Source organism: Lethenteron reissneri, chromosome 45, assembly GCF_015708825.2.
Source record: "Lethenteron reissneri isolate LAM-NWPU_2019-01 chromosome 45, ASM1570882v1, whole genome shotgun sequence".
Classification (NCBI taxonomy): domain Eukaryota; kingdom Metazoa; phylum Chordata; class Hyperoartia; order Petromyzontiformes; family Petromyzontidae; genus Lethenteron; species Lethenteron reissneri.
In genome coordinates this window covers 3,444,869-3,472,416 of record NC_083823.1, presented here as the reverse complement: position 1 = coordinate 3,472,416, position 27,548 = coordinate 3,444,869, and the positions used below count along the sequence as shown (strand labels likewise).

The window sequence follows — 27,548 nt, the reverse complement described above, 5'->3', positions numbered from 1 at the left end:
GGCGGTGGCCAAGGATGAGCAGTGGAGTGGCGGGCGATTCATCGGAACGCGCCCGGGCAGGAGACGGAGCGATTTAAAATCGCGGATTTATGCATCCCCCACGAGAGGAAAAACGACGACAGCCACGATATTTCACATTTCACATCTCCGTCACCTTTTTTTCAGCGTCTCTCTCGTCCACTCGAGCTCGCTTGTGCGCGAGCGAACTGCGCGGGGGACCTCCTCGTGACCTTCCCGGCAGACTGGGACATTTACTTCGCGAGAAACTTCACCACACAGCCGCACAACCGCCACCAACACACAACCACCGCTGCCACCACCACCACCGCTGCCACCAAACCACCACCGCCACCACCATCACACAACCACCGCTACCACCACCACCGCTGCCACACAACCACCACCGCCACCACTGCCACCACCACACAACCACCGCTGCCGCCACCACCATCGCCACCACCGCCGCTGCCACCACGTGCCACGCGACGCAACTGTTTGCGTGCCGCCTTAGAAAAAAACAAACCACCCAGACGACTTTGCGCCACGGCGATGTCGCTGTGCCGGATGTCGCCACCACGACTCCGCAAGTTACCCAGGAGGCCCTTCTGCCCGCTTCCCTGATGATTATATCGACCGTATAGATGCCTTCATCCTGCAGCGGATTCACCGCGTTCCCGAGAGAGCAAATGCCACAATCATCCGGCCGCGGAACCAGCCGTGATTCGGCCGCCCGACAAACAGCTGGGAAGTCGCGAGTTGACCTCGCGACTTGGGGTCAACTCACCCCCATCGCCTCTCCTGGCTCCGTTCAAGTAACTGCCGCTTGATGCGACGAGTCACCCGTGGGTCATCCTGTGGATAGACCCACTAACTCCCCCCCCCCCCCCCCCCATCGTGGGAGTGTGTAATTTTCCTCCACTGGCTCATTTTTTGGTAAAATTTAGACCACGACAGCAGCCCACGCACAGCCGACATCGCAGGCATCTTTAGCGTCCAAGGTGAACATGAAGGGGCGCGTTGTCTCACACTGTCTCACGCTATCTCGCGGTGTCTCACGCTATCTCGCGGTGTCTCACGCTATCTCGCGGTGTCTCACGCTATCTCGCGGTGTCTCACGTCGTCGTCACAGTCAATACGGTCACCAAAATCGTGCGCGCGCGTTCACGCGTGCTTCTGCGGCCGTCTGGAACGCTCTTTCCTTTGTGATATTAGGAGGCCGCTGGGAGCTGAGATGCACTTTTAAACCACCTCGATCAGAGCCCGGGCAGTCAAAATGACAAGAAGAGCCATTTTTGTTTTTGAATTCATTAACAAACTCAATAGTTTTAAGAGCCGCAATGCGATGTGAATACGATACGGTTGGTCGTTAATAAATAACTTGTCACGAAGCGGCCCTTAGAAGAGCCGCAGCTAGCCGACCCCCGACTGGACATCGATGATAAAGAGCTTCAGTGCTCATCGGATTCCTCCAGTATAAATAGATATTCTGAGATTGAAAACTAATTTCTTGAGAACTGCCTGCTTGTGTCGTTGTCCTTCCGCCCGCACCGCCGATTGGCTACGTACGGCGCGAAAGAAGTTCAACGCAACGTAGACATTGTCAGGACAGGAGACATCCTTGCAAGGGCATGGGGGCGAGATGGGTACGGCACACACGTGGTGCTGGCCACCCACCCCCTCGTGTGCCACGCCGGCCTTCATAGGTGCTGCTCGCTAACAGCACTTGCCCCAACAGTCTGTTAAGGCTACACGGGGGGTCTTTGTCTTTGTATGCACCATAACTGCATGGCAATCGCTGTGACGCGGCTTGCTCGATGGTGATTGGTTGGAAAGTTTGAAAGAAAGAGAGAGAGAAGGCGGGGAGATTTGAAAGAGGCAAGGGGGGGGGGGTCCTGTCGAGGCGGCTAGAAGGGAGCAGAGGGGTTGGTGGGAAGGAAGGGGATGGGTGGAGATGAGAGAGGGGGGAGGAGAGGGGGGAGGGGAGAGAGAAGACAAGGGACTGGTGTTGGCTGGTGGTGGGTACTGGAAGTTGTTGTTGAGTCGAGGACAATAAAAAAACTTTATCCAAGAAGTGTCGCACTTGGAGTCTTTCATCGCACGTGCGGTCACGCACCGCCGCGGTATTAACCAGGGCGGGCTGCCGGTTTCGAACCGCGAACGCCCCCCCCCCCCCTCACCACTGGGCCGTGGCGTCACAGCCGACGATGGAGGTGGAGGAGGTGGTGGTGGTGGGCCCTGAGTTTTTAAACGACGCGCATCATCGACAAACGTAAACCGGTGCCCTGTTGATTTAGACACCGCTCGAGTGAAGCGCACGTTGGAGGGAGGGAGGGGAGGGAGGGAGGGAGGGGAGGGAGGAAAGGAGGGGAAGGGGAGGGAGGGGGAGAGGGATTTGATGGAACCGGCAGAACGAGGCATTTGTGTCCACCTCCACGTCCGTCCCGCCGGTCATTTCATTTCTTTTTCTGCCGGTACTTGAGTATTTCCTCGACGTTAATGCCATGCGCTGAATCCCTGCGCGCACACGCACACAGCAAAGATAAAGAGCCCCCGCATAGCCTTAACACATTTTCGGGGCAAAGTGCTGTTAGCGATGGAGCAGCTATGAAGGCCGGCACGGCACACGAGGGGTTGGTTTGGCCAGCACCACGCCCGGTCGCCTTTGTCTCCCCAGTGGCGATGTTTACGCACCGCCGCAGGTACATATTTGAGGCTGAGTCGACCTCGGCGAGGCGCCCAGGACCGGTTCAGAATAATCTTCACTCGGCGTTGGCCGCGAGTGGGAATCGAACTCGGGTCGCCGGGCTCGTAGCGTGGCGCGCCGAACGACGACCCCACCGCTCCCCACGCACACGCACCATATAGGACTGCAGAGCTTGGGGGCCGTCCATAAATGACGTCACGCGATTTTGGACGATTTTTGACCCCCCCTTCCCCTTCGTCCCACGGCGTCAAAAAAAGTCAGACCCCCCTCAAATATAACGTCACAAAGCTCTGCCCTCACCAAAAAAAAAACATGCTTCAAATCGCTTTAAACTATTGTCATTGTAGTGCGTATTTAATGTGGCGCTGCACTCTGATGTTGTAGGGGAAAACATTTATTAAAACGTCTATTTAATTAAGTAGAACGTGTTGTCTATATTTATTCAAAGTTGCGCATTTCAAGATGTGACATCACATTTCTCACCCCCCCCCCAGGTGCGTGACGTCATTTATGGACTGCGATCGTGAGCAAAGCGTTAGGGGGGGGGGGTAACACCTTACCCTGGCTTCATCTCGGGGGGTACGGGTAGAGGCTTGTTGAGGCCCTGTCGCCCCACCAGCCAGTACGTTTCCTCCACGCCCTTGCCCTGCGATCACACGCGCAGACAGACGCATGCGCCTACAGCCACGCGTCTCCGCAGCGGTCACGTGGTGGCAGCTCGTCTTGAGAGCTCAAGGTGTCGTGGGGTCAAATCCTGACCCCGGGGCGGGCGGGGTGCCGGTCTTAACATATAATTAATAATAATAATTTTAATTTATAAAGCCACCTTAAGCAGTTGTTCTCAGGGCGCTAGCGAAGTCCACACCACCCTCCCCCCCGCCTTAAATCGACGACTTGTACGTTCTGTTTCGATTGAAAGCTTTCATGACTGCAGGGATTCATCTTGTTGGTTCTTTCGGTAAAGTCACGTAGAAGGGAAATAATAAAATAATAAAAATAAAACATAATTATTATTATAAATAAAACAATATTATTATTATATTATGTCTTATTTTCACGTAGAAGGGAAATAATAAAATAAATTGACGTAGAAGGGAAATAATAAAATAATAAAAATACAACATAATATTTTTATTATAATATTATGTTTTATTTTCACGTATAAGGGAAATAATAAAATAAGAAAATTAAAACATAATCTTATTATATCATGTTTTTTTATTATTATTTTATTATTAAAATAAAACATAATATTATTATAATATTATGTTTTATTTTTATTTTTTTATTATTTCCCTTCTACGTGAAAATAAAACGTAATATTATGTTTTATTTTTATTATTTTATCATTTCCCTTCTACGTGTTTTTACCGAAAGAACCAAGAAGTTGTACGTTCTGCTTGATGGAAAGTCGATTGGATGTCCTGCCGTGGGAATGTGGAATGTCCAGCGAGAGAGAGAGAGACGAGCGCTGTTTCCCTCGGCAACGACCCCGGCGCGGAGCAGCGGGCAAGACGGCGCGTGCCGGAGCCGCACCCCGCGATCATCCCCAACCACCACCACCAACAACAACCAAAGACCCCCCGTATAGCCTGTAGCAGACTGTTGGGGCAAGTGCTGTTAGCGAGAACCTATAAAGGCCGGCACGGCGCACGAGGGGGTGTGTGGACAGCACCACGCCCGGCCGCCTTTGTCTCCCCAGTGGCGATGTTTTTACGCACCGCACCAGGTATTCATTTGAGGCCGAGTCGACCTAGGGGAGGCCCAGGACCGGTTTAGATAATCGTCACTGGCGTTTGCCGTGAGCGTGAATCGAACTCGGGTCGCCGGGTTCGTAGCGCAGCGTAGCGCTCACCGCTACACCACCGCCACCACCTCCAACAACAACAACAACCAGTGACGATTATCCGAACCGGTTCTGGGTGGGGGTGGGGGATGACGCCTTCTCTCCCCCCCCCCCCCCCCCCAGGATCGACTCAGCCTGAACACGAGTAAACCTGCGAGTGGAGTGTTGCCGCCGCCGTCACCTTGAGCTCGGTGTTGCCCCGCAGCTCGTACTTGTAGCCCTTGTCGAGCGAGTCGAGGATCGTGACGGTCGAGCGGTTGATGTGGATGCGGCACGCTGAGGTCGGGCGGCGAGGACAGGGGGCGAGATGAGAGACAGAGAGAGAGAGACACAGAGAGAGACACAGAGACAGAGAGAGACAGAGAGACACAGACAGAGAGACAGAGAGAGACAGAGAGAGACAGAGAGACAGAGAGAGACAGAGAAGAGAGACAGAGAGACAGAGAGACAGAGAGACAGAGAGAGACAGAGAGAGACAGAGAGAGACAGAGAGACAGAGAGAGACAGAGAGAGACAGAGAGACAGAGAGAGACAGAGAGACAGAGAGACAGAGAGACACAGAGACAGAGAGACACAGAGACAGAGAGACACAGAGACAGAGAGACACAGAGACAGAGAGACAGAGAGAGGGAGACAGAGAGAGACAGAGAGAGACACAGAGACAGAGAGACACAGAGAGACAGAGAGACACAGAGAGACAGAGAGACACAGAAAGACAGAGACAGAGAGACACAGAGAGACAGACAGAGACAGACAAAGAGACAGACAGAGAGACAGAGACACACAGAGAGACAGAGACACACAGAGAGACAGACAGAGACAGACAGAGAGACAGAGAGAGAGACTTTGACTTTTAAACAACTTTTATTTCCGCCAGCAGCAAAAGCACTGGAGGCGATTTCAATATGAAATACACAAAGTCACCAGCAAATAAATGAAAATAAATGCTACAAATCGACGCGCTGTGGCGCTAGAAGCACCGCACACAACACGAAAGAAAAGCCACGTGGTTGTGGTGTCATCGCGCACGCCACGGTGACGAGCGAGCGCTTCAGAAGGTGAACACGAGGATGCCGTCCACGCTGGTACAAAGGGCTTTTCAGAGAGTCAGAAAGAGACACAGAGAGACAGAGAGAGACAGAGAGAGACAGAGAGAGACAGAGAGAGACAGAGAGACAGAGAGAGACAGAGAGACACAGAGAGAGACAGAGAGACAGAGAGAGACAGAGAGAGACGGAGAGAGAGACATCTCTCACGCACACGCGTGCGGGGAACAGCGCTGCTGCTGCTGCTGATGGTGTCGGTGGTGAGCGGAGCGCCGGGCGGCTAAAACACAGCAAGTTGGCACAGGTGGTGCATCCACACCGTGCCAACCCACGCGGTTTACCCCGCGTTCTTGCACAGGGCAATTGAGTTGTCGCGTCCATACGGCGTACAGCCGTTTTAATACGGACAACAACAACAATTGTGTCTATTTGTTTGTGTTTCTCGCTTGCGATGGGACTTTGTAGGATGAACGTTGAGATGTATAAGGGGCACGGGCGACCAATGAGGTCTGAGAGTTGGTCTGTAGTAAGGTAGGGCACTGATAAGGGGTGGACAGGGTTGTCCATTGGCCAGACATCTCGGTCAGTCGACCCATGGCACCACCTGGGTCTGTCCCGCGACCTCCGGCCAGCGGGCGCTCGACACTTCACGTGGCCTTGAAGTGCACTTAGCCTGGCACAAGCGCCGTGGTGACGTCACCTAGTGGCGAATGGCGGTTGCTGGTTATACCGCTGATAAGAATAACGTGGTGGTAATGATGGTGGTGATGATGATAATGGTGCTGATGATGATGGTGGTGGTGGTGATGATGATTATGATGGTGGTGATGATGATGATGGTGGTGATGATGATGGTGGCGATGATGATGTTCGTGGTGGTGATGATGATGATGATGGTGGTGATGATGATGATGGTAATGGTGGTGATGATGATGATGATAATGGTGGTGATGATGGTGTTCGTGGTGATGCTGCTGCTGATGATGATGTGATGGTGGTGGGTGATGTGATGGCGATGATGATGCTGTTCATGTTGATGATGATGCTGATGATAATTCTTTGCGGTGGTGTTGTGATGTTAATGATGATGTTCATGGTGATGAATATGACGCTGACGACGATGCTGGTGGTGCTGACGATGTCTATCGTAGATATTCCCGTGATGATAACGACGCTGACGGTGACGGCGGCAGTGACGGACTCACGCATGCCGGTGGACTCCATGCGCGACGCCGTGTTGACCGTGTCCCCGAACAAACAGTAGCGTGGCATCGTGAGCCCCACCACTCCGGCCACGCAGGGACCTGCACCCCCGCATGCACGCAGTCACCCACACAGTCACGCACGCTACCCATCGTGTACTCACGCTACCCATGGTGTACCCACACTACCCATCGTCTACCCACGCAACCCATCCTGTACCCACCATCGTGTACTCACGCTACCCATCGTGTACCCACACTACCCATCGTGTACCCACCATCGTGTACCCATCGTGGCCGCGTACCCACGCTACCCATCGTGTACCCACCATCGTGTACCCACGCTGCCCATCGTGTACCCACCATCGTGTACCCATCGTGTACCCACCATCGTGTACCCATCGTGTACCCACGCTACCCATCGTGTACCCATCGTGTACCCACCATCGTCTACCCATCGTGTACCCACCATCGTGTACCCATCGTGTACCCACCATCGTGTACCCATCGTGTACCCACCACCGTGTACCCATCGTGTACCCACCACCGTGTACCCATCGTACCCGTGTGCAGGCCGATGCGAATGCGCACGGGCACGTCGGGCAGGTGGCGCATCCTGAAGGAGCCGACGCTGCTCAGGATGTCGAGCGACATGTCCGAGATCTCGCCCGCGTGCCTCTTGCCGTTGCGCTTGGGCAGCCCCGAGGCCACCATGTAGGCGTCTCCGATGGTCTCCACCTGCGCACAGCCACCGAGGGGATCTCGGCCGTGAGCGGTGACGCCCGGGTCAAGGTGCCACCCGGGTCAAGGTGCCACCCGGGTCAAGGTGCCGCCCGGGTCAAGGTGCCACCCGGGTCAAGGTGCTGCCTGGGTCAAGGTGCCACCCGGGTCAAGGTGCTGCCTGGGTCAAGGTGCTGCCTGGGTCAAGGTGCTCGGGGCGCCACCGAATCGGCTCAAAGCGGGACCCGCCGATTCGCCGAAACGGATTGGAAATTTGGCGGAGGGCAACTCGACGCCAAGCGAATACGAATATCGGCAAGGGGCCATGGAGATGAAACCAGAGGTCACGGCGAGGGGTGGATGTGAACCCGGAGGTCACGGCGAGCGGTGGAGGTGACCCCGGAGGTCACGGCAAGGGGTGGAGATGAAACCAGAGGTCACGGCGAGGGGTGGAGATGAAACCAGAGGTCACGGCGAGGGGTGGAGGTGAACATGGAGGTCACGCCGAGTGGTGGAGGTGACCCCGGAGGTCACGGCGAGCGATGGAGGTGAACCCGGAGGTCATGGCGAGAGCTTCCCACCTTGTAGACGTCGTAGACCCCGATGATGGCGTCGAAGAGGGTGTAGAGGTCGTTGAGCAGGTCCACGACCTCGATGGGCTCGCTCATCGCCGAGATGGTGGTGAAGCCGACGATGTCGCTGAAGTAGATGGTCACCTCGTCGAAGAATTCGGGCCGCACGGCCGCGCCCGTCTTCAAGGCCTCGGCCACCGACCTAGCGCGGGGGTTCGACAGGGGGGGCGGGGGGGGGGCGGGGGGGGTCAGCGCTGGAGGCCTGAGGAGCACATCGGCTGCCTCTTGGGCGGATTTCACGGTCGGGCGACGTGTTCATTTCGAGCGTTCGCTACGCGCTGCTGCTACAGCGGCTGCTGCTGCCGCTGCTACGGCGAAGATTGTGGTGAAGAAGCGTGGCAGCTGCAGCAGCAGCAGTGCCCGACCCCACCAGGACCACGAGCCTCTTGGGAGGGCCACAGACACAGCGAGGCTGGGTCTGATTTGTGTCGTGCGCAGTTGCCCCGCCTGACTGTCGCCCCACGTGGCCTCTCTCCCACGCGCGTGCGTCTCTCACGGGGGCAGCATCTGCGTGAGCAGCTTGTCCGTCTTCTGCTTCTCCACCTCGAGCTCCTCGGTGCGCTCGCGGATGAGGTCCTCCAGGTTGCTCGAGTACTGCTCCAGCATCCGCAGCATCGAGTCGATGATGTTGGTCTTCTTGCCCTTGTTGATGCTCTTGAACTGCGGCCGCCGAGGGGAAAACAGCGCGAGCGAGCGGGGTTTGTTCCCGTCGCTGGGGGTCACGCGCCACGGGGTGCGTCGACATCGCTGTACGAATTCGGAGGCTCCTGCTCAATACGGAACTGTTGGGGCCGACCACCGGTTACGTTGTCAGTTGTTATCTCTGTGTGTGTTCGGGCGAGCGAGTGAATGTACAAGTGAGCGAGTGAGTGGATGCGTGATGGACAGAGTGGGTGAGTGAGTGGGTGGGTGGGTTCGTGTGTGGGTGAGCGAGTGGGCGAGTATGTGGACGAGTGAATGGGCGGGTAAGCGAGCGAATAAGTGAGCGGGCGACTGAATGAGTGAGCGGGCGGGCGAGTGAGCGGGCGGGACGGGGGGGGCGAGTGAATGGGGGGTGGGCGAGTGAGCGGGGAGGGGGGTGAGTGAGTGGGGGGGGGCGAGTGAGTGGGGGGGGGGCGAGTGAGCGGGGGGGGGGCGAGTGAGGGGGGGGGGCGAGTGAGCGGGGGGGGGCGAGTGAGGGGGGGGGGGCGAGTGAGGGGGGGGGGGGCGAGTGAGCGGGGAGGGGGGTGAGTGAGTGGGGGGGGGCGAGTGAGTGGGGGGGGAGCGAGTGAGCGGGGGGGGGGCGAGTGAGGGGGGGGGCGAGTGAGCGGGGGGGGGGGGGGCGAGTGGGGGGGGGGGGCGAGTGAGGGGGGGGGGCGAGTGAGTGGGGGGGGGGCGAGTGAGAGGGGGGGGGGCGAGTGAGTGGGGGGGGCGAGTGAGTGGGGGGGGGCGAGTTAGTGGGGGGACGAACGAGCGGGGTGGGGAGGGTGGACGAGTGGGTGGACCTGGTCGAAGATGCTGTCGAAGCTGGGCCTGCGCTCGGGCAGCTCGTTCCAGCAGAGCTTCATCAGCTGGATGCACTCGACGGGCGCCTGGTCCATGGACACGGATGGGCGGCACAGCGGCGGCGGCTTGCGCACCTTGCGCACGATCTCTGCACCAGACGCGTCCACACAGGCAAAGGTTCACCCCCTCCCCCCGGCGTAGCCTCAACACACTGTTAGTGGCAAGTGCTGTGAGAGAGCGGCACCCGCGGAGGCTGGCACGGCACACACGAGGGGGTGGTGGGTGGCCAGCACCACGTGCGTGTGTGTCATGGGCCGTTGTCGTCGTGGTGGTGATCGCAGTGGTAGTGGTCATCGTGGTGGTGATAGTGGTCATCGTGGTTGGTGGTCCTCGATCTGATTGTGGGGGTGATCACGGTGGTGGTCGTCATTGTGGCTGTGGTCATGGTGGTGATCATGGTGGTGGTCGTGGTCATGGTGGTGGTCATGGTGGTGGTGGTCGTGGTAGTGGTTGTGGTGGTGGTTGTGGTGGTGATCACGGTGGTGGTGGTCGTGGTCATGGTGGTGGTCGTGGTGGTGGTGGTCGTGGTGGTTGTGGTGGTGGTCGTGGTGGTGGTGGTGGTCGTGGTGGTCGTGGTGGTGGTCATCGTGGTGGTGGTCGTGGTGGTCGTTGTCATGGTCATGGTGATCATCGTGATGGTCATGGTGATCGTGTCCGTTCGGAGCGCCAAGCGGGTACCCTCGGCGCTGAGGTCCACCATGCAGAAGGGCGCCCCGCGCACGATCAGCTCCTGCAGCACGATGGCGAAGCTGTAGGTGTCTCCGCGCGCCGTGCCGCGTCTCGCCACCTCCGCGTCTCGCAGCAGCTCAGGCGCAGACCACAGCAGCTCTGCAGCCACGACGAGCAGCGGTGGGTGGGGTGAGCGTGGGGTGAGCGTGGGGTGTGAGCGTGGGGTGAGCGTGGGGTGAGCAGAAGAGGGTGAGCGCGTGGGAGTGAGCGAGCGAGCGAGTCGCGTGGGGAGCGCTGCGCTGCGCTATGGACTCGACCGCCCGGGTTCGATCGCCGCTGACGGCCACCACCGTTCATTGTTGCGTTCAGTTTGTTGTTGTGTTTAGTTTGTTGTCCTTCCTCCACGGGTTGGCGACGTACGGTGCGAAAGAAGTTCAACGTGTACACACGTACACGCGTGACACGGCAAGCCACTATGAGGGCCCCAGGCTTGCCCCAGGCATGCTCCAGGCTTGCCAGAGGCGTGCTCCAGGCATGCCCCAGGCATGCTCCAAGCATGCCTGGGGCATGCTCGAGGCGTGCTCCAGGCATGCTCCAGGCATGCATCTGGCATGCTTCTGGCATGCTCCAGGCTTGCCCCAGGCATGCCTGGAGCATGCTCCAAACATGCTCCAGGCGTGCTCTAGCCTTGCCCCAGGTGTGCTCCAGGCGTGCTCTAGGCATGTTCCAGGCGTGCTCACCACGTGCCGAGGGCTCGTCGCGAACGATCCTCTGCGACTCGAGCAGCTCGTTGAAGCCGTGGTCGGCCACCTTGAGCACGAAGCGGCCGTCCACCACGCAGTTGCGAGACTTAAGGCGCCCGTGCACCACCTCGCGGTGGTGCAGGTAGCGCATGCCCTGCCCGGCAAACAAGGAGACAACAACAACAACTACTACAACTACAACAACTACAACAACAAACATAACAACAACAACAATGACAACAACAACTACAACAACTACAACAACCACAGCAACAACAAACACAGCAACCACAATAACTACAACAACAACTACAACTCCTACAACAACAAACACAGCAACAACAACTGCAATGACAACAACAACTGCAATGACAACAACAACTACAACAACTACAACAACTACAGCAACAACAAACACAGCAACTGCAACAACCACAATAACTGCAATGACAACAACAACTACAACAACAACTACAACAACCACAACAACCACAATAACTACAACAACTACAACTCCTACAACAACAAACACAGCAACAACAACTGCAATGACAACAACAACTACAACAACCACAATAACTACTACAACTACAACAACAACTACAACAACCACAATTACAACTACAATAACAACTACAACAAAACTACAACAACTACAACGACTACAACAACAACCACAACAACCACATTAACTACTACAACAACTACTACAATAACAACTACTACAATAACAACTACAACAACTACAATAACTACTACAACAAACACAACAACCACATTAACTACTACAACAACTATAACAACTAAAACAACTACAACAACGGCGACGGCGGGAGCACGAGATTTGTTTGTGTCACGGTGGCTAGGTGATATTGACTAACTCGCCGGGTGTGCAGGAGGTCGTGAGTTCGATCCCGACCCTGACGCCTGAAGGATATCTCGAGTTTGCGGTGTCTCTCTCTCATAATCATCACCACGGTGGCGAGGAGATGTTGAGTACCTCGTCTGGTATGCAGGAGGTCGTGGGTTAGATCCCGACGATGATGCCTGATGGATATCACGAGTTTGCGGTGTCTCTCTCTCCCCGTGGTCGTGTGAATTTTTCTCCAGGTCCTCCGGTTTTCCCCCCTCCACATTTAGAATCAACATCACGCGTTCCGAGCATTTGGCTGCTATAAATATGGATATGACCATAAGCCACTGCCGTTGGGCTATCATTTGTGTTCGCCAGGTCGCTTTTGAAAACGAGTTAGTGGGCCTTAGCTGGTAAAATAAACTCAAAAGTGCACAGTTTAGTTCATAGACCCGCGCAGGCTGCGGCGCGGACACCGTGCAGGAGAAAAACGCAGAATGCACGTCGGCACGGCGTCGATGGAACACACCGAAACGCGACGGGACCTCTCCCTCTCTGCTAATAGGGTTTTTCCCCTTTTTTCTGCCGACAAAACTGACACCTTTTGCAAGGAATCATGCTTACATTAACCACAATACTTGCAGTCAAATGCAAACAAAAAACACGACTCTGATAATGTATGCATTGTCTTTGAAACTGATTGGTCCACACCAGAGACAGCTTTCTTTAGAGCCTAGTCTCATATGGTGTTCGACCAGATGACGCCAAAAGACGCACAGTTCAAAGATAACGCACTACCAGAGTAATGAGAGCTCGGGGTGAGCAGCTACATCATGGGACCTCCTTTGCCAGTACCAAAATATACTAATAGGGGTTTTTCCCTTTTTTCCGCCAACAAAACTGACACCTTTTGCAAGGAATCATGCTTACATTAACCACAATGCTTGCAGTCAAATGCAAACAAAAAACAATACTCTGATAATGTATGAATTGTCTTTGAAACTGATTGGTCCACACCAGAGACAGCTTTCTTTAGAGCCTAGTCTCTCCCTCTCTGTCCATATTGTGGCCGTAGCACCCTAGGGTCGTGGGGAGATGAATCCCCTGTGCCCCCCGAAGTTGTCAAGGCCTCCGACGGGCAGCTCGCTCCGACGTCGACGCTTCGACCGACCCGCGCACCCCGCACACGATCCTCGCGCCGGGCACCGCCGCACCTTGATGAGGTCGAAGAGGAGCGACGACTTGAACATCCAGTCCAGCTTCATGTCCGAGTTGCGGATGAGGTCTTCGAGGCTCCCGCGGAGGCAGTACTCAGACACCACGGCTGCCACCCCCAGGTCGCTGAAGATGCCGAGCAGCGGGTTCACGTTCTCGTGACGCATGTCCCGTAGCTATTGCTCGGGATTGGGGTGGTGGGGGAGGGGGGTGACGAGCTGGGGGTTAGCGGCGCACGGAGGTGAGTGGGTGCGCGTGTCCGTGGTTTCTTGGGAAGTTTTCATCGTCGGCGGCCGTTTCGTCGGGTCTCGGCTCGCCATCTCGATTCAAGTCGATGGTCCCGAGCGACAAAATTTTGCCGCACGTCCAGTTCTGACGAGCTGGAGCTTAATTTGGAGCTTTCGTGACTGCAGGAATTACTCTGTGGTTCTTTCGGTAAAGTCACGTATAAAGATGAAGTAATAAATTAAATGCTAGCATACGACGTTTCGATTGCAACACAAGCAATCGTCATCAGGTATAAATGAAATAGAAACACAGATCTAGTATGCTTAGAAATGTAATGTAATACAACAGAGTCGGATAACATAACAGTCAACACGCTACCTGGTTGATTAGCATTCTCAGGAAGAACGCCTTAGCTGGTCAATTAAAATCAAGATGAATTGTTTCGTTTAGAATGTTACCTTTCGGAAAACGCTCGTGGTGGCTTGCCGGATCTCACCGAACTTGCCTTTGGGGAACTTCTTCAACCAAACCCAGTCACCCTGCGTGGAGACGAATCGTCCAGTGATGAGTCAACCCCCCTCCCCTCCTCCACGCACCCGGAGGGACGGATAACGTCACCCAGAATCGCCCGTTCGGCACCGCTAAACGACTCCCGATCCTGAGATGAAAGTTGCCGAATCCGGGTTTTCGGTCTGTCCGTCACGAAAGCGCGTTATCAAGTGCAGCGGGCCAATTGCTTGGCCGCGTGAAAGTGCACAACACCCGGGCTCGTGGACTCGCAGGACATCGGAGTGGAGCGTGTTACGATTCACGGTTAAAATTTGACTTAAAGCTTTCGTGACTGCAGGAATCCATATTCTTTGGGTCTTTCGGTAAAGTCACGTAGGTAGGTTCAAAGAAATTTTTTTTTACATAAAGAGAAAATATTTTTTTAGGTAAAAAGATAATATTTTCTTTCAACCTTATCTACGTGACTTTACCGAAAGACCCAAACAATATGTATTCACGGTTAAATTACCAGATGCTCGGCGTATTAGCGGAAAATAGGGAGAGTGTAATACATTGGAGATTTAGTTGAAGATTTAGTTAATAGTTTAAATAGTCTCATACGCGGCTTATAATCTTCATGATGAGCAGGTAATTGATGTGAGAGATGATATATTTGCTATCGTAATGAATGTATATTTAGAGAGAGAGTTTGCAATTGCGTTTCACGTGTAAGTAGGAAGCCAGCTTAATGTCGATAATAATCAATGAGACCCGAGACTCAGTGAGGCTTCCGTGGGCAAACCATCAGAATCATGATAAAATAATAACGCACATAACCTTGTTCTGCCCATATTCAATATCTACAAATGAGATAATCGCGATCTTTCTGTGATTGAGAAGAAACATCGCCCGAAATTTCACCCATTGTGATTTTCCCTTTCAGGGCCCCAGTGTTGCTGACGATTGCATTGAGTTTGTGTTATTTGTGCTTGGGCCACCACTGTCAACAACAACAACAGCAGCAGCAGCAGCAGCACTGTCAACACAACAGAACGTGTCTGTAGAGTGGGCAGGTAGGTATAGTAAAGGGTTTTTAATGTTAATCAAGCGGGGCCTAGCCCCTGTAGTTCCATACTGGAGGGCTGGAAGTCACTGTCCATGGTGCTGATTCACCCCCTGCCTCAAGGCTCCAGTGGACTCAGACTGAGAATGTTTATTTCTGCTGGAGGAGGAAGACGATGGGCTATGAAGCGCTTTTTTTCACAAATGTTCAAAAGGGTTCAGAACGTTCCGACAACAAGCAATAGCAAACACACAGTCGGTGTGCAAAGTATAAGAAAGGTAAACAAATCACTAGAAATAAATATATTGTAATAAAACTAAAGTACTTTTTCATTTTACCAGGTAAGGCCCACTGAGCTATTAGCTTCTATTTTAGTCGCGACCTGGCCAAAAATGATAGCTCAACCAAGTGGCTGGTGTGGCAATTTACAGCAGATTCTAAATGTGGAGAAAAATCCACGCTACCACGTGGATAACATACCAACTCCAAATATACTGCAGCAGGCGTTAGGGTCGGGATCAAGCCCACGCCCTCCTGTACACCAGGCGAGGTAGTTAACATCTCATAGCCACCGTGGTGATGATGAGAGAGAGAGAGACACACGCAAACTCCAAATATACAGCAGCAGGCGTCAGGGTCGGGATCGAGCCCACGCCCTCCTGTATACCAGGCGAGGTAGTTAACATATCATAGCCACCGTGATGGTGATGAGAAAGAGACACGCAAACTACAAATATACAGCAGCAGTAGGCATCGTCAGGGTCGGGATCGAGCCCACGCCCTCCCGTACACCAGGCGAGGTAGTTAACATCTCATAGCCACTGTGGCGTCTCTCTCCCCCTAGGTCTCTCCCCCGCCCCCAGGTCTCTCTCCCAGCTCCCTCTCCCCCCATGTCCCTCTCCCCCCGAGGCAACTCTCCCCCACACCCCCCTCCACCCCCCCAAGGTCCTGCCGATGACTCTCGCGGCCGCCACCCACCCCGACACGGACCTCGTACACGGCCACGCTGCTGCTCTCCGGAGCGGGCGTCACGCTCTTGCCCGACACGGAGCCACGGGAAGGCCTCGCGGTGCCCTTCAGGTCGGTGACGCTGCGCCCCGCCACGCTCGTTCGGCCGTCGTCCGTGAGCTTCTCGTGCCGGGAGTTCGTGGGGCGAGGCACGCGTGGGGGGGGGGGTTGGTGGTGAGAGAGGAGACGAGGACGAGAGAGCATTGGGTGGCGGCGGTGGTGATGGAGGATTTGGGTGGCATTGAGGTAGGTGGAGGAGGGGTGAGAGGGAGGAGTATGTGGGGGGGAGTGAGGAGCAGTGGTGAGGGGTGAGGAGGAGAGGGTGATGAGTGGAGAGGGATGAGTGAGGGAGAGCAACGGAGTGAGGAGTGAGGAGCAGTGGTGAGGGGTGATGAGGAGAGGGTGATGAGTGGAGAGGGATGAGTGAGGGAGAGCAACGGAGTGGGGAGTGAGGAGCAGTGGTGAGGGGTGAGGAGGAGAGGGTGATGAGTGGAGAGGGATGAGTGAGGGAGAGCAACGGAGTGAGGAGTGAGGAGCAGTGGTGAGGGGTGAGGAGGAGAGGGTGATGAGTGGAGAGGGATGAGTGAGGGAGAGCAACGGAGTGGGGAGTGAGGAGCAGTGGTGAGGGGTGAGGAGGAGTGAGAGCGAGTGGGAGATGAGTGGAGAGGGGGACGGTGTTAGGAGGAGTGGGAAGGGGAGGAGAGGGGGTGAGGAGGAGTGAAGAGGAGTGGGGGGAGGGTGTTCGTGGTGATGGGAGAGACACGCGCCGCTCTGTAGCCCGATTACGCAGCAAGGACGTTACATTTAATCAACATCGTTTGGCACTCTCCGAGTATTTAAATAATCGATGCTTCTACCGATTATCATTTTGGTTACTCGACCGATCGGATAGCACGAGCAGGGTCGTGGGGGAGGAACACAAATCATCTCACCACCGTGTCCACGTGCGCAAGCCTATCAATGCCTTGGCTTTCCAAAAAAATAAAAATTAACCCGTAAAAACAAAGTTTTTCACTATAAATCTTTTATATGCGTGGCATCGGGGCGGCTAGAGTCCTCTCGTCCTCCGGCTTGAGATGGCTGCCACCTATGGGTCAGATGATTGTCTGGCAGCATTAAACAATAGGTAATTAACGAGTCTGTGTGCAAAATGTCAGCTCGATTGGATCACGGGAAGTGGGTTAAAAAACGACCGAAAGATTTGCACGGTCCTAAGAAAGCAAGCGAACTTAATATAAAAATCGTAGGGCAGACCACATCATCATCACCGTCAGACATCGTCTATCGCAGGGGTGGGCAACACGAGGCTCCGTCTCCTGTCGGACCGCATCCTGACGCTATTCATCGAGGGCCATCACCACCACAGGTGCATCATTTGCGGCTCTTTAAATTTCGAGTTAGTTTTAGCGCATTCGCGAACAAAATTGTCTTTTCTCGTTCTTTTGGTTGCCGACCCCTGGTCTATCCACTGCTGGATGAAAGCGTGCCCGTGCCCTTGGCCACCTGCCACGGTCCCGCACCACCAGCGATTGATCGTACCGCCTCGTGACCTGCACTGCCCCAGCCCCAGAGTGAAAATCGCGCTCCACGTGGAGTGGAGATTGCGATCCACGCGCAGAGGAGATCGCGATCTACGTGCAGAGGAGATCGTGATCTACGTGGAGTGTGGATCACGATCCACGTGCAGAGGAGATCGTGATCTACGTGGAGTGTGGATCACGATCCACGTGCAGAGGAGATCGTGATCTACGTGGAGTGTGGATCACGATCCACGTGCAGAGGAGATCGTGATCTACGTGGAGTGTGGATCACGATCCACGTGCAGAGGAGATCGTGATCTACGTGGAGTGTGGATCACGATCCACGTGCAGAGGAGATCGTGATCTACGTGGAGTGTGGATCACGATCCACGTGCAGAGGAGATCGTGATCTATGTGGAGTGTGGATCACGATCCACGTGCAGAGGAGATCGTGATCTACGTGGAGTGTGGATCACGATCCACGTGCAGAGAAGATCGTGCTCTACGTGGAGTGGGGATCACGATCCACGTGCAGAGGAGATCGTGATCTACGTGGAGTGGAGATCGCGATCCACGTGGAGTGGGGATCACGATCCACGTGGAGTGGAGGTCGCTACGGAGTTTGCTGCGGGACTCAGGACAAAGCGGAACAACCGCTGACATCAATAAGCGCGCAGAAATTGTTTTCGTTACAGCTGACGGCAAATAAAAATCCCCCGACTAAGAATTCTAACCATCGAACAAAGGCGGTGACCGCATTATCGTGCGGCGCTTTCAGACTGTGGCCGTCTGGAACGCTCTTCCTTCCGATATGAGGACGCCACTAGAGCCATGCACTTTTAAACCAGCATCTAGATTGAAGACTCATTTCTGTAGAACTGCTCTTTTGTGTTTAGTTCGTTGTCCTTCCCCCGCGCACCTCCGATTAGCGTGGTTGGCTACGTACGGCGCGAGTTCAACGTACACACGCACGTTTAAAACAACTTCTCTAGATTTTAGCAGCTCTTAAGCCTACTTCAGCAATTGTTTCTTGCTGTGGTTGTCCCGAAACGTCGTGATTTATTTATTTTTATACGTTACACCTACGTGACTTTACCGAAAGAACCAAAGAGTATAAAACAATATTTCTCCATCGACGGCGCTGGTAATTGGCAAGTCTGTCGTCCCGAACGGGAAATATTATCCGGGTTAAATCTACCCGGGCAATCGTTTGTCACGATTGGGGCTTCTGGTGGTGAAACGCGCAGCCTGCTGATGTCCACTAGAACAGATCCACGGTGCTAGGCAAGCACTGGCCACCGCTAAGATGCGTGGACGTCTTTGGGATTCAGGAATAGAAAAGACTCATATTCTTAGGTTTTTTCGGTAAAGTCACATAGGTAAAAAATGAAAATTAATAAAAGTAAAATAAAAAAATATTTTATTTTTATTTTACTTTTATTAATTTTTATTTCGGTAAAGTCACATAGTCACATAGGTAAAAAATTTAAATTAATAAAAGTAAAAGAAAAATATAATAAATATTAAATTTTCTTTACATTTTTTTATTTTGATTTAACTTTTATTAATTTACATTTTTTATTTTAATAAAAAAAAATTTTTTTAACAAAAATAAAATATTTCCTTTATTTTTATTTTACTTTTATTAATTAAAATTTTTTACCTACGTGACTTTACCGAAAAGACCTAAGAATATGAATCCTTGCAGTCACGAAAGCTTCAAATCTAGAATAGAAAAGACGTTCAACCGGGAGATGGCCCTCCGCGCGGAGGCTCCGGCACTCGGTGAGAGCGAATCTGCGGGTGGCAGAGTTCGTCTGAGTTGGTAGCGCGTACTTTGCGGCTCTGCTGTGGGTTGATGAAGGTCAGGTCATCCAGGGTCATCAGGATCTTGTTGGGACCTTTCACCATCTGGAGCTGATGGATTCTTCTCCTGCCCACGGGGAGAGTTGGGGGGGGGGGCAGACAGAATCCGATGGTTAACGCAGACATGATTCCTTGTAAAAGGTTTCAGTTTGGTGTTTTAACAACTTAACACAACTGTTTTGTTGCCAGATAAAAGAGGAAGAAACCTATTCTCATATTGTGGAACTGGCAAAGGAGGTCCCATGATGTAGATGCTCACCCCGAGCTCTCATTACTCTGATAGTGGCATTATCTTTGTGCTGTACGCCTTTTGGCATCCTCTGGTCTAAAACCGTTTGAGACGAGGCTCAAAAGAAAGCTGTCTTTGGTGTGGACGGTGGCTATAAGATGTTGACCACCTCCCCTGGTATGCAGGAGGTCGTGCGTTCGATTCCGACCCAAACGCCTGCTCTAACATTTGGAGTTTGCGTGTCTATCTCTCTCCGCCTGTGGAGTGGGGGGACCCATCTCGTGTTCGCTTTAAGAAGCGGCGCTGTGGAATTCCAACAACGAGCGGTCGTGAGCCACTCGCGCAGCCGGTGAAATTCGAACAAAAGGGACCATAAATAATTCTAGATTTGAAGCTTTCGTGACTGCAAGGATTCATATTCTTCAGTTTTTTCGGTAAAGTCACGTAGGTAAAAAAATTAAAATTAATAAAAGTAAAATTAAAATAAAATAAAAATCACGACGTTTCGGAGGCAACACAAGCTTCCGTCTTCAGGTGACACAGCCATCGTGCTGTGACAGTTCCTCCTGAAGACGGAAGCTTGTGTTGCCTCCGAAACGTCGTGATTTTTATTTTATTTTTATTTTACTTTTATTAATTAAATTTTTTTACCTACGTGACTTTACCGAAAAAACCTAAGAATATGGACCACAAATAAATGAAAAACTCCATCCAGCTGACGAAAAGTTAACAAAACAACTCCGACGGCACGGCTGAAACCCCGCGCGCCGGAGGGTAGAAGTGGGGGGTGGAGAGGGTAGAGAGAGAGGCGGGGGGGGGTCACTCTCAATCCATCCAGCAGTGGATCGAGTTGACAGCGAGTGGGGGTTCCGCACGGCACCTCAGGAAGAAGGTGAGTGCCACTCCTCCCAGCACGAAGCAGAGCGCCACCACCATCACGAGCAGGATGAGGCTGGGCTCCACTCCTGGCGAACGCAGCGACGCGGGTCGACAACCAGGATGAGAAGGAGAATCGGATTGTTGTTTCGAAATCGGTCAAAAAAAAAAACGCGACAACAACAACCCCCACCTCAATATTTCAAGAGCCGCAATGAACTGCTGGCGGTGAATACGAGACGGTGGTGGTCCCTTAAGTGAGTAAGAGAGAGTGAGTGAGAGTGAGTGAGAGAGAGAGTGAGTGAGAGAGAAAGTGAGAGGGTGAGAGAGTGAGAGTGAGTGAGTGAGAGTGAGTGAGTGAGAGTGAGTGAGAGAGAGTGAGCGAGCGAAAGCGTGAGAGAATGAGAGTGGATTAGGGAGAGTGAGTGAGAGGGAGAGTGAGAGAGAGTGAGAGAGAGAGAGTGAGACAGAGAGAATGAGAGAGAGTGAGTGAGACAGTGTGAGTGAGAGTGAGAGAGGGTGAGTGAGTGAGAGTCAGAGAGAGTGAGAGTGAGAGAGAGTGAGAGAGAATGAGTGAGCGAGACAGTGTGAGTGAGAGAAAGTGAGACAGAGAGAATGAGAGACAGAGAGAGTGAGTGAGACAGTGTGAGAGAGTGAGAGAGAGAGTGAGTGAGAGGGAGAGAGAGTGAGACAGAGAGAGTGAGTGAGACAGTGTGAGTGATTGAGAGTGAGTGAGTGAGAGTGAGTGAGCGAGCGAGAGAGAGTGAGTGAGGCAGTGTGAGAGAGCGAGAGAGTGAGTGAGGGGGAGACAGAGTGAGCGAGACAGTGTGAGTGAGACAGAGAGAATGAGAGACAGCGAGAGTGAGCGAGACAGCGTGAGCGAGCACGCTTGCTTCGTGTCGAGTCCCCTTTACCCGCCACGCAGGGACGCGTGGGATCAAACCAGCACTCGGGATCGGCCGCTGGGGGTGCCCCAGTCCCGGGGAAGTGGAGGCGCGACCCGGGCACGGGCTCCACCTCGCCGATCTCGCTGTCCAGGGTCAGCACCGCGTTCAGGGTGTCCCCGTCTCCGTCCGTGTCCAGCACGGCGTAGCGAGCCACGGGGCGACCCGCGGCATCGGTGCGAAGCACGCGGCTGAGGCCGTCGGCTCGGAGGTCGGACAAGCGGCCGAGTTGGAGGGCGCTGGCGAGCAGCGAGACGGCGTCGTAGACGGAGCCGAAGAGGGGGGAGATCTTTGGGGGGAGGGGGGGGTTGGTGCTGATGATTATTGGCATCGGTGGCAACGACGTCTGCAATCTTGGACGTCGTCGTCGTCGTCGTCGTTTTGAACGGCGTCCGTTTATGTGCACGTGGTGGAAAGCGGAGGACCCGGAGAAAGCGTATGCATGCGAGGGGGTAACACTCTATCCCATCGAGATGGAACATTTTACTGGAACGCCTTCTCGTGGCGAGCATGGGTATTGAACCCTCTCCTCAACACCCCCGGGAAGAAAGGAGTTGCGCACAGCATCTGTGCAGTGACCCACCAAGCTATACAACTATTTAAACTATTATATCACTGGGTAAGGCCCAACTTTTTTTTAGAAGCGACCTGATCACACATGATAGTTCAACCAAGTGAGCTTATCGTGTGCTAATGTATATCAGCCAAATAGTCTAAACGCGTTGATGTTGATTCAAAATGTTGAGGGGGAAATCCAAGAAGACCCGGAGAAAAGTCCACGCGACCACGAGGAAAGAGAGAGACACCACAAACTCCAAATATACAGCAGCAGGCGTCAGGGTCTGGAATGAACCAACAACCTCTTGTGTGCCAGGCGAGGTAGTTAACATCTCCTCGCCACCGTGATGATGATGAGAGAGAGACACGGCAAACTCCAAATATACAGCAGCAGGCGTCAGGGTCGGGATCGAACCCACAACCTCCTTCATATCAGGCTATGTAGTTAACATCTCTTAGCCACCGTGATGATGATGAGAGAGAGAGACCGCAAACTCCAAATATACAGCAGCATGCGTCAGGGTCGGGATGGAACCCACAACCTCCTGTACACCAGGCGAGGTAGTTAACATCTCCTAGCCACCGTGATGATGATGAGAGAGAGAGAGAGACACCACAAACTCCAAATATACAGCAGCAGGCGTCAGGGTCGGGATCGAACCCACAACCTCCTGTAGACCAGGCGAGGTAGTTAACATCTCTTAGCCAGCGTATTACATGCCACGTGGAGCATAACCACCACCACCACCGCCCGACACGAGCGAACTTACCTCCCTGGCCTCAACACCCTGGGGCATCTCCCCGCGGCTCCGCGCGTCCCGCACGGCGTCTCGGAACGAGGCGTTGGGCGACGAGAGGAGGCTGAGTGTCAAGGTGGCGTCGTACGCCTGCCGCAGGGCCGGGTCGTCGGCCAGCTGTGGGTACGTCTCGAGAGGGCCGTGGCCGAGGCTGCAGAGCATCGGCTCGAGCGGCACGAACACGTGGCTGCCCCGCGTGAGCCCGAGGCGCGCCGCCGTCTGGAGGAGCACGCTCTCTTCGGCGCCTCCGAGCAGCGACGAGCTCATGCACATGATGACCACTGCGGGGGTGGCAGGGGTGGTGGCAGGGGTGGTGGTAGGGGTGGTGGCAGGGGTGGTGGTAGGGTGGTGGCAGGGGTGGTGGTAGGGGTGGTGGGGGTGGTGGCAGGGGTGGTGGCAGGGGTTGTGGCAGGAGTGGTGGCAGGGGTGGTGGCAGGGGTGGTGGCAAGGGTGGTGACAGGGGTGGTGACAGGGGTGGTGGCAGGGGTGGTGACAGGGGTTGTGGCAGGAGTGGTGGCAGGGGTGGTGGGGGTGGCAGTGGTGGTGGGGGTGGCAGGGGTGGTGGCAGGGGTGGTGGGGGTGGCAGGGGTGGCGGGGGTGGCAGGGGTGGTGGCAGGGGTGGTAGGGGTGGCAGGGGTGGTGGCAGGGGTTGTGGCAGGGGTGGTGACAGGGGTGGCAGGGGTGGTTGCAGAGGTGGTGGGGGTGACAGGGGTGGCAGGGGTGGTGACAGGGGTGGTGGGGGTGGCAGGGGTGGTAGCAGGGGTGGTGATAGGGGTGGTGGGTTAATGCGGCGCGCGCGACGTTTGTAGGGACTGCAGGCCACACAGAATCGGAATATTTCTACCGGTGGAATCCGATGAGCTAGAAAGCTTTTTTTTCCACTGATGTCAGAATCAGAATCTGTTTTTCTAACGGAGGAATCCGATGATATTTAAGGCAATTTTTTTCACAGATGTCAGAATCAGACTCTGTATTTATACTGGAGGAATCCGATGAGCTATAAAACTCTTTTGTTTCACAGATGTCAGGCAGGGGCGGGTCAGACCCTGACAACGACAAACGATACAAAGGCAAGTATGGAAAAGGTAAAAAAAAAATCTAAATATATAAAGATGAAAGTAAACTTATTGTATCTTACCAGGCAAAGCCCACTGAGCGATTCGCTTCTCTTTCAGAAGCGACACTGGCCACAAATGACATATCAACGAAGTGGCTGATCACGTAGACATTAATAGCAGCTACATGTACTCTGAACGCGCCAAACGGAGAAAAATCCACGCGGAGAGAGAGAGAGACACGCAAACTCCAAATATACAGCAGCAGGCGTCAGGGTCGGGATCCAAAACCACGACCTGTGTACCAGGCGAGGTAGTTAACGTATCGTAGCCAACGTGACGATGAGAGAGAGATACACGCAAACTCCAAATATACAGCAGCAGGCGTCAGTGTCGGGATCGAACCTACGAGGTCCTGTGTACCTGGCGAGGTAGTTAACATCTCCTAGCCACGGTCGCCTTTGTCTCCAGTGCTGATGTTAGCACGCAGCCGCATGTATTAATTTGAGGCTGAGTCAAACTAGGGGAGGCTCTGGACCGGTTCAAATAATCGTCACTGGTGTTGGCCGTGAGCAGTAATCGAACTCGAGTCGCCGGGATTCGTAACACAGCGCGCTAACCACTATGCCACCGCTCCCCAGTAGACTTACACACGGAAGACAAAGATCGCCCGTATAACCTGAACAGACTGTTGGGGCAAGTGCTGTTAGCGAGCAACTATGAAGGCCGGCACGGCACACGAGGGGGTGGGTAAGCCAGCACCACGCCCGACCGCCTTTGTCTCCCCAGTGGCGATGTTTACACACCGCACCAGCTACTCATTTCAGGCTGAGTCGACCTAGGGGAGGCCCAGGGCCGGTTAAAATAATCGTCACTGGTGTTGGCCGTGAGCGGGAATCGAACCCGTGTCGCCGGGCTCATAGCGCCACGCGCTAACCGCTACACCACCGCTCCCTACACACACGCACAGACACTCGCACTCACTCACGAACCCTCACGTACTCACTCACTCACGCACACTCACTCACACACTCACACACGCACTCACACACTCACTCACACACTCACTCACACACTCACACGCGCACTCACGCACTCACATACACTCACTCACACACACGCACTCACTCACACACTCACTCACTCACACACTCACTCACACACACACTCACACACGCACTCACTCACACACACACTCACACATTCACACACTCACTCACACACACTCACGCACTCGCTCACGCACTCACTCACGCACTCACTCACTCACACACACTCGCACACACACTCACGCGCTCACTCACACACTCATACACTCACACACCCACTCACACACTCACACACGCACTCACACACACACGCACTCACTCACTCTACCACTCACACACTTACTCACTCACTCACACACTCACTCACTCACGCACTCACTCACTCACACACTCACTCACACACTCACTCACTCACACACTCACACACACTCACACACTCACTCACACTCACTCACACACACACACTCTACCACTCACACACTCACACACACACTCACTCACGCAGTCACTCATTCACTCACTCACACACACTCACACACTCACACTCACTCACACACGCGCACTCACACACGCACTCACTCACTCTACCACTCACACACTCACACACACACTCACTCACTCACTCACTCACGCACTCACTCACACACTTACTCACTCTACCACTCACCCACACACTCCCTCACACACTCACACACTCACTCACACACTCACTCACTCACACACTCACTCACACACTCACCCACACACTCACCCACACACTCACACACACACTCACTCACCCACACACTCACACACTACACTCACACACACACACTCACACACACCCACCCACTCACACACACGCACACACTCACTCACCCACACACTCACTCACACACTCACCCACACACTCACACACACACTCACACACACACTCACCCACACACTCACTCACACACTCACACACACACTCACACAAACACTCACACACACACTCACCACTCTACCACTCACCCACACACTCACTCACACACTCACTCACCCACACACTCACACACTCACTCACGCACACACTCACTCACACACACACTCACACACACACTCACCCACCCACTCACCCACTCACCCACACACGCACACACTCACGCTTGATCTTCTGCGCCCTCTGTATGAGCGACAGAGCCTGACGCGCGCTCTCCTCCCTCGCCCCCGCCCGCGCCACGACCCCGACCGGCACCCCCAACCTCCTGAGCGCTGCTGCCAACTGCGCCGCCACCGCTCTCCACGGCGCCGTATCGGCGGCCACCACAGCCGTGTGGGCCCACCCGAAGTGGCGCAGAAGCAGCAGCAGAACCTCGGCCGACGGAGGAGTCGCTGACACCACGAGGGACAACGGCGGCGACGTAGAAGCCCGTGGCGCAGAGTCGTTGCCTCCACTTGCAGGGATCGAACCCGTCTCGCTCAACGTCAAAGTCCAAGGATCGGGCTGGCAATTCAGCGGAGCGATGGGGACGCCGTGCAGCGTGGCGAGCGCCACCGCCGCCTCGCAGTGTCCGGGATGAGTTGGTCCCACGATGCTGGAGTTCCTCGGGTCCGCCGAGACGAGAGTCGCGCAGAGATCCTCTAACGCTTGGGCAGCGTCGCAGCTTTCCGGTACGACGGTGACCTCCAGTCTCGGCCCCGTGTAGCCGGGATCCCTGTTGAGACGCGACGTGGCCAGTCGCACCGCTTGCTCGGGGAAGACGTCGAGGGTTGATGATGACGACGACGACTCGCAGCTCGCGCTCGGGGTCAGAACCAGGAGACGGTGGCGACCCGGCTCCGGTGTTGAGCACGAGGACAAGGAGGCGCAGGTCAGGGCAAAGGCGAAGAAGGTTGCCAGCGGACGTGGCCGCGTCGCTCCGGCGAGGTTGACGCTGTCCCAGACGGCGGCGAGGCTCGTGGTCGCGGCAGTGACGATCGTGTCGACCGAGGGGGTGATGCGAATGAGTTTGCCGACGCCGCTGTCGACAATGATCCCGACGGCGTCCGAGCCGATGATGCCGCCTGAGCCTTTGAGTCCACTCGGAACGACACCGCTGATGATGCTGGTGATGATGGTGGCGATGATCCTGGTGATGATCGCTTCGTTTCTCACGACGCTCCTGTGGCCTGAGGCAGTTCTGATATCCCCGTGTCTCACGTGTCTCTTCCTGCTGCTGCAGCAGCTGCCACTCTCAGCATTGCCACAGCTGCTGGTGTTGCTGCTGATGCAGCTCCTTCTGATGCTGTTCCCATCAGCATTGCTACAGCTCCTTCTGATCCTGTTCCCATCAGCATTGCTACAGCTGCTGCTGATGCAGCTGCTACTCTCAGCATTGCTACAGCTGCTGCTGCTGATGCAGCTCCTTCTGATGCTGTTCCCATCAGCATTGCTACAGCTGCTGCTGATGCAACTGCTTCTACGGCTGTCGCTATCAGCATTGCTCCAGCTGCTGCTGCTGATGCAGCTCCCTCTGCTGATGTTCCCATCAGCATTGTAACAGCTGCTGCTAATGCAGCTGCTTCTGCTGCTGTTCCCATCAGCATTGCTCCAGCTGCTGCTGCTGCTGCAGCTACTGCTGTCGCCTTTGCTCCAGCTGCTGCTGCTGCAGCTACTGCTGTCGCCTTTGCTCCAGCTGCTGCTGCTGCAGCTATTGCTGTCGCCTTTGCTACAGCTGCTGCTGCTGCTGC

General features: G+C 54.5%; 1 protein-coding gene across 1 annotated transcript; it reads right to left on the bottom strand.

Annotated features, from left to right (window-relative positions):
• Nucleotides 1-1,157: 1,157 nt before the first annotated feature.
• Nucleotides 1,158-27,333, bottom strand: LOC133353813 (retinal guanylyl cyclase 1-like; the record flags this gene model as incomplete). The annotated part of the gene is made up of 18 exons (XM_061570234.1): nt 1,158-2,514; nt 3,265-3,350; nt 4,732-4,826; nt 6,802-6,900; nt 7,362-7,536; nt 8,100-8,292; nt 8,647-8,810; nt 9,635-9,783; nt 10,374-10,523; nt 11,105-11,261; nt 13,175-13,351; nt 13,862-13,942; nt 15,946-16,083; nt 19,320-19,416; nt 20,459-20,543; nt 21,369-21,687; nt 22,727-23,034; nt 25,983-27,333. Coding segments are annotated over 18 exons (3,885 nt in total), but the record flags the coding sequence as incomplete, so codon positions are not given.
• Between the last annotated feature and the right edge of the window lie 215 nt (nt 27,334-27,548).